A 13,473-nucleotide genomic window follows, 5' to 3' on the forward strand; every position below is an offset into this window, starting at 1 on the left:
AGCCGCGGCAGAAGGAGGCGGCGGCGGCGGGTCGAGTCGAGGAGGCGGCCTGAGGCGGGCAGGGCGCCGGCTTTCCCGGCTATCGCGAGAGGCGGCGAAGGGAGGGGAAAGCGGAGCCGAGAGGGCCGCGAGCGAAGGAGCCCGGCGGCCGGAGCTGCGTCGCGGTTGCTGAGGGGGGAGAAGGCCGCCGCCGTCATGGCGGGCGCCGCCGGAGGCTCGAGCGCCCAGGAGAAGCGGGCCACGGCGTCGCGCCTCAAAGCGGCCCTCAGCCTGAGCGCGGACGAGAGCGAGGCCGCGGCGGGCGAGCTGCGGGCGCTGCTGGAGACGGTGCTGAGCCCGCCGAGCGGCGGCGGAGGCGGCGGCGGCGAGTCGGTGTCGGAGGCGCTGGCGTGGTGCCGCTGCCTGCTGGCGGGCGGCGAGCCGTGGGACAGCTTCGTGCAGGCGGTGCGGGCCTACGACCCGGCCACGCTGTGCGGCCTGGTGTGGACCGCCAACTTCGTGGCCTACCGGTGCCGGACGTGCGGCATCTCGCCCTGCATGAGCCTCTGCGCCGAGTGCTTCCACCAAGGCGAGCACGCCGGACATGACTACAACATGTTCCGCAGCCAGGCCGGCGGAGCCTGCGACTGCGGCGACGGCAACGTCATGCGGGAGGCCGGGTGAGTGCGCCGGGGGTGGGGGGGACCTGGCTGGCTGGGTTGGGGGGTGGTGAGGGGAGACGCTTGTCTAGGGCTGAGGGTGGGGGGAAGGCCAAGGGAAGGCCTCCCGGGCGGGTGTCTGCGAGGGGGTGGCAACCCCCCACCCCACCCCTCCATAAAATACCCGAGGGGGGCACCCCCAAAGTGGATGGGCACTGCCCTTCAAATGGTGCGTGTGCGCCACGTCATGCGATCGGTTATGTGAGGTGGGTCTTTACCTGGAAAAACACGCACAGACACAATATTTTATTCAAGTTGGCACCCCTGGCATCTGGGGAGAAAAGCGAGAGACCCTCCCTCCCTCCCTTTCACGGACAATAATGGTGAAAATAATAGTACCAGGGAGGACCAGTTGAGTGTGTGCAAAAACCTGACCTAATCCATCCTATTAAGTAACCCGGAGCGAGCATGTTTCTGCGCTCATGGGCTCTGTTTTGACTCCACAGACGAACAACAACACAATTATTATTGTTATTATTATTATTAGCTATATGCCACTCATCAGACTGGGTTGGCCCAACCTCTCTGGACAGCTCCCGACAAAAAATAGTAAAAACCCGACACGACGTCAGACACTAAAAACTTCCCTGAAGAGGGCTGCCTTCAGGTGTCTTTTAAAAACCACATAGCTGTTTATCTGTTTGACATCTGCTGGGAGGGCGTTCCACAGGGCATATGCGCCGTGTAATCCTAGGCGTGTCTGCTCAGAAGCAAAGCCGCACTGAACTAAATGGGACTTGTGTACTCTGTAAAGTGCTGCACACATTGATTGAATAATAATAATATTAATTTTATTTATACCCTGCTCATTATCTGGGGCGGCTTAGCACATATAAAAACGTAATAATACGTCAGACATTAAAAACTTCCCAATACCAGTAATAATGGATGCAGAATTGCAGGCTGTTTGCGGAATAAGTTTATGTGTTGAAGTGGGCTTTATGGGACCTTTGGTCCAGCAGAGGTTTTTTCACTGGGGCAAAGGTGGCCGTGCACCACCAACCTCAGTTTGGCCTTAAGGCAGTCTCCACCTGCCCTCCTTCTGCCTTGCATCCACCCCAGGAGGTGGCACTGATCATTGGCTTCCTTCTCTGGAGCCTCCCCGTTATATAACTTGGTAGGATTGGGGCAAAACTAGAATTAATTTGTTCTGTGTGTCATTTGCTGTTGCTCCACCCACGGTTGACCTTTCTGCCTTCTGTCCTTAATGTGCACCGACTTCCACTGCTTGTGTTGCAATGTGAAAGGCTTTAAGATGTCACAGCACTCTTTATTTGTTTGCTACCTCTGTGCGGTTTGTCATGTGGGTTGGAATTCTCGCTTCATCCAGAAATATGCATTCCAAGGGGAGAAAATAACAATCATCAGGCATATATTATGCAAATCTTGACAGGTGAATCTTGCTGGTATGTAATCTATGGATGACGGTCTTGTAAATGCATCCTTGAGGCGTGTTACAAGTTAATGGTGTGCGCATGCTTATGTGAAAACATTGAGAGTGAAACCAGTACTAAAGAGTAAAAAGTAGAGCATTGTAACAGTAAACATTTCTGTAGCACTTTCAAATGGTCTAAATGTGTAACATGATCTAGTTATCTAACAGAGAGGTGAGTTTCAAACCAGGGATTTTCTGAGTATTTGATGGTATGTGAAATGAGAGAAATGTATGTATTGGAGAAGACAGATGGATGCATGCCTATGGAATGAATACACATGATCACACATTTCATCATGCTATCAATAATGCCAGCAAACTTATGATCTTGTGTTTTTACAGACACATTCCATCCATGTGGTTTTATGCACAAAAGCATGATAAGGCGTAACTAACCCAGAAATCAGTCTTCAGATTTTGCTCCAAACCATACCATACGTACAATACAATTCTTCTACCTTCTACTGATTGGTTGTGTTGGTCTGTATGTGCCTGGTGGGTTTTATAGACCTTGTAGGCACTGAGTGATGCTGCAAGGTTTGGTGTACAGTCTTACACCTAGGATCCCCCCTTTGGCTGTTGTACAGTCTTCATGTTGCACAACCCAGTGCTTCTTACTCCTGTTCTTGTGTGGCATAAAGTAGAAATATTGTGTACATTAATGTACTTAAAAGGAGTGAAAAGATTGTAGAATTTGGGTCTCCAGTTGTGGGGGCAGGGGAAGATAGACACACAGGTAAGGATGCTGAAATAATTTGTGGGGAAGAGTGATGCTTAGAACACTGTCAGCCTGTTCAAGTGTTACTCTGTCCCAGGTGTGCTCCCCCTCTTTCCCCTCATTACAGGTACAAGGTAACTATGGAAAGGAGGTACTTCCAAGTTTGCTCCTGCAACACACCTGTTTTGGCTTGAGTGCCACTTATACATTTTGCCAAACCGCTAGGTGCTGTGGATGCTGCTACGGTCTCCCTGCAATCTTGCTTGTGCATGCATGCAGCCCACATATACACAGAGCCCCCTTCCTCAGTTGATCCATTATCTGCTCCTTCCCTCTAATCTATATGATCAGTCTGATGGCCAGGAATGAACAGTCTGCCTTCCGAGCAAGGTGCTGAGTTGGCACAGGAAGCGGGTGGCGCTGGGGTCTAAACCCCTGAGCCTCTTAGACCTGCCGATCAGAAGGTTGGCAGTTCGAATCTGCGCAACGGGGTGACCTCCTGTTGCTCTGTCCCAGCTTCTGCCAACCTAGCAGTTCAAAAGCACGCCAGTGCAAGTAGATAAATAGGTACCGCTGCGGCGATAAGGTAAACAGCGTTTCTGTGTGCTCTGGTTTCCGTTATGGTGTCCTGTTGCGACAGAAGCGGTTTAGTCATGCTGGCCATATGACCCAGAAAGCTATCTGTGGACAAATGCTGGCTCCCTCAGCCTGAAAAGTGAGATGAGCACCACAACCCCATAGTCGCCTTGACTGGACTTAACCGTCCAGGGGTCCTTTACCCTTTACCTTTTTTTACTTTGCTGAGCTGGCAAGAGACATAGTGCTGTGTATCTCCTTAAAGTTTTGTCTTATTGGCACCACATCCAAAATGGGTGGAATCTTATGGGGTGAGGTGGGGGGACAGAAAAATTTGTGGGGGGCATGATGTGGCCTCTAGGCCAGGAGTCAACCACCCCATCCCACGTTATTTAATTGTACAGTGGTACCCCGAGTTACAAACGCCTCAGGTTACAAACGCTGCAGGTGACAAACTCCGCTAACCTGGAAGAGTTACCTCGAGTTGATAACTTTGCCCCAGGATGAGAACGGAAATCGTGTGCCGGCGGCGCAGCGGCAGCAAGAGGCCCCATTAGCGAAAGCACATCTCTGGTTAAGAACAGTTTCAGGTTAAGAATGGACCTCCGGAATGAATTAAGTTCGTAACTAAAGGTACCACTATGGGGATTCCCTGCAGTGTGGTGGTTCCTGGTAGAAGTCAAAGGGTATAATGTGCTAAGCAACTTCTTGTTGTTTTTTGAAGCATTCAAGGGTGGGAGTAGCTGCTGTTGCTGCAGTAATGGACAGATGTAAAGCTGTGAGGGTGTAATTTCAGCAGCACAGTAGTGTTTTATTGGCAGGGCGAGACGATGAAGTGCTGCCAAATTATGGAAGAGTCACTAGCTGTCATATTGAACACATGTGATAGCTGGAGTCATCCTATCCCCGACTCTCATTTTAGTAAGGACTGAAGTGTGAACTCTGAAGGTATGCCAGTATGTAAACAATTCCCAAGTGTCGTCTGATCACCATGATAGACACTGTCCATTGTTGTTTTATTTTTGTGTGCTAATGCTGTGTCATCCCAGCAGGCAAGCCTATAATTAAAATGTAGCTGTGCCTTATAAATTCAATGGGGGAAAATAACATAATGCAGTTGTCATAGTTTCTAAAAAGATTGCTTCCTGATCTGTTTGACTGCTAAATTGCTATGAGAATCTGCCGTGTGTTGCTGGATTCTTCTTGTTGAAGTTTGCATCGTTGATTATGGATGCAATGTGAATGTGGGGACAATGAAGTGGGAATGCGGGATCTGATTGGGGTTATTTTAATTTAGTGATAGTGTGTAGTGGCTGTCTGCACTTAGGTTTTCAGATGTGCCAAATACTCTTTTGGATGACAAGTAACAGTGTGTTTTGACAAATCCAATATCATCACATTTGAAGGAGATGTAGCAAAAGTCAATAAAGATGTTTCCTGGATTATATACTTGAAGTTGATGTGCAAATGAACTCAGTTAGGTCTAGTTCCCAGAAATAACAAATGGAATTGTAAGGTTGTTACATGTGGCCATAGGGAACCTAAATTCAGGTGGTCATTCGATGGCTAGCTCCTTGAATTGGACCACTTGTTCAAATACTTTGGACTTCATGTCAATGAGAATCTCTCATGGAAGCTACACCTGGGCGCCATTAAACTATCAAGAGCCCAGGTCCATTGGCCAGCTCAGCAGATTTTTCTGTACAAAAGAAAACCAATGAATTAATGCTGTTCTCAAGATCTTTATGGCTAAAATTATAGCACAAATGTAGAAATCTGGGAAGTTGGAGCAAAGTACAAGTTCTCCAAAATCAATTTGCACTAGCAGCCAAGAAGCTGCATTCTAGTCATATCAAGAATTATAGTGTATTGTAAAGTTTTATCCCAGGGGTAGGCAACCTAAAGCCCGTGGGCCTGATCACCTTCTCAATCCGGCCCATGGACGGTCTGGGAATCAGTGTGTTTTTACAAGAGTAGAATGTGTGTTTTTATTTAAAATGCATCTCTGGGTTATTTGTGGGGCATAGGAATTCGTTCATTTCCCCCCCACCAAAATATAGTCCGGCCCACCACATGGTCTGAGGGACGGTGGACCGGCCCATGGCTGAAAAAGGTTGCTGACCCCTGTTTTATCCAATGTTTTGTTACCCCTGGGGTAACAAGAAAACTGGCATGTCAGAAAGAAGTTTAGTTTCTATGTTCAGGGAAATTTTCAAATTGAGAATTCAAACATGCGAACCCCACTTTCCATAAAAAGGCTTACCACCTCCTCTGATACTTGTAATAAAAAGGTAAAGGTAAAGGTACCCCTGCCCGTACGGGCCAGTCTTGACAGACTCTAGGGTTGTGCGCCCATCTCACTCAAAGAGGCCAAGGGCCAGCGCTGTCCGCAGACACTTCCGGGTCACGTGGCCAGCGTGACATCGCTGCTCTGGCGAGCCAGAGCCGCACACGGAAACGCCGTTTACCTTCCCGCTAGTAAGCGGTCCCTATTTATCTACTTGCACCCAGGGGTGCTTTCGAACTGCTAGGTTGGCAGGCGCTGGGACCGAACAGCGGGAGCGCACCCCGCCGCGGGGATTCGAACCGCCGACCTTTCGATCGGCAAGCCCTAGGCACTGAGGGTTTAACCCACAGCGCCACCCGCGTCCCTGATACTTGTAATAACTAGTATTTAATTCCCAACAGTCTTGCATTAATTAATGTATCTTGTGAAAACAGTGAATGTGTTTATAACATAAGAGTATGCTAATTGCTGTAGTAACCAATATCCAGTGAGACATTGTGGTCGCTTTTATGTCTTGGCAAATCTGCTGATTCTTCCCACTGAATTGATAGATGTCCCTATTTAAGCTAAGGAACTATCAAGTATAAAAGATAAAACCCCAGTCCCTTTTGGGTAAGTGAAAAGGTTGGAGGAAAGTGAGCTACTATATTTTGTGTGTCGCTTCTTAGTTTACAGCTGAGATCTTTTGGACTGTTTCAAGTTCTGGAATAGGAATTTGCCTCTACAATTCTAGATTTTTCTCTTTCTCATTGTTCTCATTCATTCTTCACCTCTCCTTAATATTGTCTACCCTTCCCATGGTCTGTGTGAATATCCAGCAGACCAATCAAGACTGTATTAGTCAAGATCATCCTTTATCTGTTTTGTGTTTTAAGTTTTTCATCAGAGCAAGCAGTTGCCCTCTCTTTCAGGTCAACATTAACAGCTATGTGAAAGATCAGGTTTCTTGGTACTTTTGCCACAGCAAAAATTTCAACCATGCAAATAAATAAAGTTCAAGTCATATCCTGCCTGGCACTACTCCCCCCCCCCCCGAAATCCCTGGTTGATTGTGTCCAGTGTAACGTCTCCTAAAACAACCTCCTTGGCTGCTGAGCCAATGAATGGTGGTCAGTAAAGCTATGATTCACAGTGCTGTGTACCCATACACAATCTCTTGTCAAACTAAACTTTCTAATATTTGCTTTGCCTGAATACATTTTGGCTTTGAAATCAAGATGGATTTAATTATTCATCTACCTCTTCCCCCTGACACTTTAGAGATTTTGAGGCTATAAATTAGAGCATAGAAGCTCAGAATCAGGTAGTTTATATTTGCAATGTGGCTTTTGTCCAATATCACCCCACCCCCGAAAACCCCAATCTAGTCAAATGCTAGGAGATGCTTTTTGGTAAATCCAGGCAATTATGAAACAGTTTTTTAAATCACTGAGTGGTTTTCTGTTTTAAAATTTATCCAGTTGTACTTTAAAACAACAACAACCCCAGGCTTATGATTTATTAGTGAAACATTTTTATTGTGAAACATTATAATTTTACCCCTACACTTTTCTGTGACATTTTTTGTGCACTAATTTTGTACGTGAGTCTTGAATATGTACTTCTGAAATAGCTGTTATGTTTTTATATAGTTGTAAAACAAATAAAAGAACTTCGTTTGTATTTATGTAGAGGATGCTCTTTAACTGAAGATCATTCCAAGATCATTAATATCTAAGGAAACTACTTTAGCTATGACAAGTAAAGTGAGATTTTGAATAAATGATAGAAGGGAAAGTCATATGAGAAATAAAAAAAAAATCCACTGAGGATTTTGCTTTGACAGCAAGCCTTCAGGAACATGTACTTGGCAGGGCAACAAAATAGAAGCCAAAGGTTATTTCAGTGGTTTATTCAAGTAAGTGGTGTTGGGCATACTTTGAGTGAAACTCTTCATGCATAGCTGAGAATGTGTTCTGTACCAGACCTTTAAGTGAAACATTCTTCAGTTATGTCTTAGGAGGAATTATATAGATTCTGTTCTCCCAAAAACTTTTTTGTAATTTGTGGAGTCTCTGTTTCCTCAAACATTTAATGTATCTGCAGCTTTTCTTTTATTGGTATTTTTTGCTGCTGCAAGGATAGTCCAGTGTTTTGTGTGTGTGGTCAAGGCAAATCACATCTTACATAAGCTCTAAATTATCTGCAAATAGTTTGATTTCTCTCTGCGTTGGATTTGTGTTTTGTCTTTTGTGTTGAAAGAGCTTCAGTTGACTTCCAGACCTGTATTTTCGCATTTGATATAAGCATTATGTAATAGACACGATAATCCTTCTTTCTCTTTCATTTCTCCTGAAATTGTAACTTCGCTTCTGTTGTAGCATTTAAAGTTGGGTGAGAAACTGTGCTTTCTGAATATGTGCAAACGAAAGCATTCCAACTAGTACTGCAAGATCCAGTAGTTGTTTGTCTGGTAGTACAGATGGTTGTATGGCAAGTCCTATATCAGTGAGCTGTGAGAAATGCTATGATTAGAGTTTTTCTTTGCACTTTCTTCCCAGTTTCTCTATAGTTTATGGCAGGAATAGGGAATCTGTAGCCGACCATATGTAGTTGTGGGAGTTGGGAGTCCAGTAATACCTGGAACAGGCATAGGCAAACTCAGCCCTCCAGATGTTTTGAGACTACAGTTCCCATCATCTCTGACCACTGATCCTGTTAGCTAGGGATGATGGGAGTTGTAGTCCCAAAACATCTGGAGGGTCGAGTTTGCCTATGCCTAATCTGGAAGGTCACAGGTTTCCCATCACTTGGATAGTTTTGCATTACTTGGTGGGTATAAAGAGTTCTCGTTTCTTCAGCTCAATAGAGCTGGTAAAGATTCAGAAAAGGACAACCAAAATGACCAGGGAGATAGAGCAACTTCCCTTTCCTGTGAGGAAAGGTGACAACAGTTGGCGTTTTTAAGTTTAGAGAAAAGGTGAGTAAAACTATGCTTGGTGTGAAGAAAGTGAACAGAGAAAGGTCTTTCACTTCTTACAGTGCAGAACTTAGGGAAATCCAACGAATCTGGATGTTGGAAGAGTCAGGGCAGACAAAAGAAAGTACCTTTTCACTCAGTTAAACTGTACAATTTGCTCCCACAAGGTAGTCACCAACATGGATGTTTCATGGAGGACATGGTAATCAGTGGCAACTACCGTATTTTTTGCTCTATAAGACTCACTTTTTCCCTCCTAAAAAGTAAGGGGAAATGTGTGTGTGTCTTATGGAGCAAATGCAGGCTGCGCAGCTATCCCAGAAGCCAGAACAGCAAGAGGGATTGCTGCTTTCACTACGCAGTGATTCCTCTTGCTGTTCTGGCTTCTGAGATTCAGAATAATTTTTTTTCTTGTTTTCCTCCTCCAAAAACTAGGTGCGTCCTGTGGTCTGGTGCGTCTTATAGAGCGAAAAATACGGTACTAACAATGGCTGTGCTTCTGAATATCAGTTATTGGAACTTGCAAGGAAAGAAAGTGATGTTGCACTCATGTCCTGCCTTTTGGTTTTCTGTAAGAATCTGGTTAGCCACTGTGACATCAGGATGCTGGACCCATTATGCTCTTTTTATATTATTATCAGTGCTATTTTTCTAGAAAAAGGGGTGCTGGAAAACCTCCCTTATTCTCTCAGCATGGCAATGGTGCCCACCTGAGAGGTGCCTGAAAAAAGCCCTACTTAGCTTATGTTTACATACGCAGCCATAGCATGGGGGGTTTCAAAATTAGCAGCTGTCAGTTCTTTGTTATTAATTAGGTGGCTGAGTATAACTTTGTATAACTTTATTTGTAGGTTTTGCAAAAGGCATCGGATAAAATCAAGCTCAGAGGTTCCGTCTGTTCCAAAAGATCTGTTGATAATGTCAGAACTAGTTCTTCCACAATTCATCTTCTGTCTTATTCAGTACTTGCGGGAAGGCTATGATGAACCAGGTACGGATGCTATTAATATTTTTGGAAAAGTTCACAAGGCAGATTCTCAGTGTTGTTAGTTTCATTTTGGTGACAGTCTGTTTTGTTCCGAAGGTAAGGATGATTTCAAACTGTTGGTGAATTGCAAGTGGGCTTTTAATAAAGTGTGATTGTCAGGATTGTGAAGTTGAATATGATCAGTGAAGCTGAGGTTAGTCTGCTCCCTGCCACCCACGTAAGCAACTCCTTATATTTTGCAAAATGGGAGAAAAGCTGAAATCCTAGAGAAAGTTGATGCAGAGTGCCCTGGGTTACACAGAAGAGAGTGGAGTGGGAGCGAATTATACTTTGAGTGGCGTAAGCCATGGTGTGAACGCTGGGATAGAGGTTAAGATAACTGAGAGCCATAATGATAGAGTGTAAGGGAAGAATTTAGATACCTGATAATGTTAGAATTGAGGGAATGAAAGGCATCACTCTGTGGAACGGAAACAAGAACTTCCAACACCCTGTCTTGAATATAAAAGGAAAAGAAAAGCCAGTTGCTTGGTTAAAAAAAGTTTATTACTGTTTTTTCTTCCTTTATTGATCATAGAGATGTGAGCAGCTTATGTCTTTTACAAATATTGTAATCAGCAAGGGGTGTATAATCTAAAATTTTAATTGTTGGGATGGGGTGATGTCGTAACAAGTAAGCCACAAGGAGCCACAAAGTTGCTAGAACGGTTTGCTCAATCTGCTACAAACTTCTTGCTTGTTTGTTTTACAGTTCTTGATGTTCCATCAGAAAAAGACCTTCACAAAGTCCTTCAGATATTGGAATCCCACATTTCATTTCTGGAAGATCTGACAAAAATGGGAGGAGCGATGCGTTCAGTCCTTACTCAGGTTTTGACAAATCAGCAGTTCTATAAAGATCTTAGCTCTGGTGAGTTGGTGTGTTATTACGTCTTGAGGAGTTTTTCTGTATTAACCATCCATTCTGTACTTTAAAAAGTCACAAAATAGTGTGGGCATGGGAGAAGGGAGTGGCATTTATTATTGCCGGTGATGTCACAGTCTGTGACACACAACCACAATTCCACACTGGTCTTGTGGTAGTTGCAGGTGTGCTGCCAACAGAGGAGTCAAATTTTCCTTATGACAAATAACATTGAAAACACTACTTGAAGGAATAATAATAATAAGTTATTATTTGTTCCCCAGCCACTCTGGGCGGCTTTCGACAAAAATTAAAAATACATTAAAATGGCACACATAAAAAACTTCCCTGAACAGGGCTGTCTTCAGATGTCTTCTACATGTCAGGTGGTTGCTTATATCTTTGACATCTGATGGGAGGGCGTTCCACAGGGCTGGCGTCACTACCGAGAAAGCCCTCTGCCTGGTTCCCTGTAGCTTTGCTTCTCGCAGTGAGGGAACAGGCAGAAGGCCCTTGGAGCTGGACCTCAGTGTCCGGGCAGAACAATGGGGGTGGAGACGCTCTTTCAGGTATACTGGTCCAAGGCAGTTTAGGGCTTTAAAGGTCAACACCAACACTTTGAATTGTGCTCGGAAACGTACTGGGAGCCAAAGTATGTGAATCCCATGCATCAAATGAATTATAGGACATTTATTGTGTTGCAAAGCCCAAAATGTATTTAATTCTGTGGGCTATTTATTTTTTAATCTCTAGTCAAATTTTCTAACCCATTTCATGCTACAAGGCACATGTGACTTGTGTCACAAGGACTTTGTATTTCTCCTCGGTTGCTCATAGTGCAGCCTTCTAAGCCCCAGGAAGCCCAGTTCACTTTCTGCATCTGATCAGCTGTCAGTTGGGCGGTGGTGGAAGGGATGCTGTAACAGTGCTGCTAAGCGGGGGGTGGGGGGTGGGGCAGCAGTTTTAGCTGCCTTGGGATGGCTGTGGAGTGCAGGCTTTGATCTGCCTGCCCGGAGCGCTCAGTGCAGCTGAAATTGCACTGCCGACAGCAGTGTGAGGGCAGAATTTTTAGCTGCATCAGGATTACTGGGGGTGGCGTGCAGACTTTAATGGTTAAAGTTGCAACAGAGTTCCTGATGCAGCTGCAAAGGGGAAGATTAAACTGTTATTGTGAGGTGGGGAGAATATGTGTGCAAGGGGGAGGAATGCCAGGCCCTGCCCTGCCCTGCCCTGCCCTGCCCACTGGTATGCAGCCCCTGACCAGCTGCACACCACCACATCTGCAGACAGGTGGCTACCCCTACAATAAGGCTTGGTAAGGCTGGTCGCTAGAGTGAACGTAAACCTTTTGAAATACATTCCAGGTGGTGCAGAAAATGCATGTGCGAAAAAAAGCCACGAGAAGTATCTTGTAGCTCTGAAAGGTTCTGGACTCACATTTCCCGAAGACAAGGCTACATGTGGAGGGCAGGAGCAAGCAGCTGGAGGAGCAAGCTCTTCAGTAGTTCAAGGTCTTTTTGTTTATTTATTTCTTTATTAAAAATGTCTTTGTTATTTGAAGAATCTTCTTAGACTTACAGCATTGCCACAGGTCTGCTTCTGAAATAATTGACAGAATGCAGTCGAAACTACACAGTACCAGATACAGAGAGGAAAACAGAACCCCTTTTCAATTGCTACAGTGGGGGAGTATCTCAATTCTTGCAGAAGTGAATTGCAATGGAAGCTTTGGGTCCCTTTGATCCTATCCATTAGAAAATGTGTAAGTTAGAATGAGCGCTTAGTAATTGTGTGGCATAAGGTCACATTTCATTATCAGCAGCAGCACAATCCCCAGCAACATGCATTTCTGCACTGTTCCAGTCATTGTCCCAAACCACACGTAGCACTTCCTAAAGTATTTACCGTTTTCCTCCTTGTATTTTATTTCCAGTATTGCTAGACCTAATGCAGCCCATGCTCGAAAGATAAATCCAAACTTACGTGGAGAGATAGAGGGGGGTATTTTTTTTAAATGAAATTACCTGATTATTCTTTTGTCTAGCTGTGTGCAAATTAGAAAAGATAATTTAATGTTTAATTTCTCAAGGTTTTGCAGGTGCTACGCCAGCTTCAGGGCAAGGTGACTCTTCAGATGAGGTGAGATTTCTTCAGAAATAAAATAAAAGCACAATAACATGTGAAATAAATTGAAATACCCTAATTTTGATCATGCTTGCCTTTGCTAACATGTACTGTAGACTGGTGGTGTCAGCCCTATAAGCCATTAAGCAGAAAACACAGCTCTTTGTATTTATGTAGGGCCAGTCCCTCTCTGCTTTCTCCCCTAGGAGGGTTGTTGTTAATACTGCTTTCGTTGAACTAATTTTAGCAACACTGGGGATCGCAGTGCATATAGCAACTTCTGGAAATAACGCTAACTCATTACTATGTCAGATTCACATGCTGGGGCAGGTTTTAACTAGTGTTAAGGCAGCGAAGGTTGTGTTTCAACTGCATCTTTCTAGTGCTCTTGTATTGACAACAACAGCTTGTTCTTAACCAGGTTCCTTTTCTTAGAATATGTAGGATAGGAATACTTATTTCTAACAGGGCACTGTTAAGCATGTTTATTCAGAAGTAAGCTCTGCTGAGGTTGATGGGGTTTATTTCATAGAAAGCATGCTTAGGATTTAACTGGGAGTAAGTCCTATTGGAACACTGAGTAGGCGCGCATGGTATTGTTCTGCACGTTAACTATGCTAGGCGAATAACTAACAACATATGTGTGTTTATATATACACATTTTAAAAACAGAAATAATAAAGTACCCATGAGTTGCAGATGCTTCCCAAGAGCTCTTGTAAACTTGACGTAGGACTCTGTAAAGTTGCTAGATTAGATGCTGAATAAGCATCTTCCTGAGATC

At 44.5% G+C, this 13,473-nt stretch overlaps 1 protein-coding gene across 8 annotated transcripts in view; it reads left to right on the forward strand.

Moving 5' to 3' along the window:
• UBR3 (ubiquitin protein ligase E3 component n-recognin 3) overlaps positions 1 to 13,473 on the forward strand; it is a 94,116-nt gene continuing 80,643 nt past the window's right edge. For 2 of the 8 annotated variants that reach the window (XM_083405194.1, XM_083405196.1), the window contains exons 1-5: positions 24 to 659; positions 9,525 to 9,664; positions 10,413 to 10,571; positions 11,930 to 12,076; positions 12,655 to 12,704. In XM_083405194.1, the coding sequence (XP_083261320.1) occupies positions 196 to 659; positions 9,525 to 9,664; positions 10,413 to 10,571; positions 11,930 to 12,076; positions 12,655 to 12,704 (960 nt within the window). In that variant the 5' untranslated portion in view covers positions 24 to 195. Of the gene's footprint in view, positions 660 to 9,524; positions 9,665 to 10,412; positions 10,572 to 11,929; positions 12,077 to 12,654; positions 12,705 to 13,473 lie in introns of all 8 variants that reach the window. The other 6 variants (XM_083405191.1, XM_083405193.1, XM_083405197.1 and 3 more) reach the window with 5 other exon arrangements.

The sequence above is a fragment of the Podarcis tiliguerta genome (assembly GCF_965153285.1).
Source record: "Podarcis tiliguerta genome assembly, chromosome: 1".
Classification (NCBI taxonomy): domain Eukaryota; kingdom Metazoa; phylum Chordata; class Lepidosauria; order Squamata; family Lacertidae; genus Podarcis; species Podarcis tiliguerta.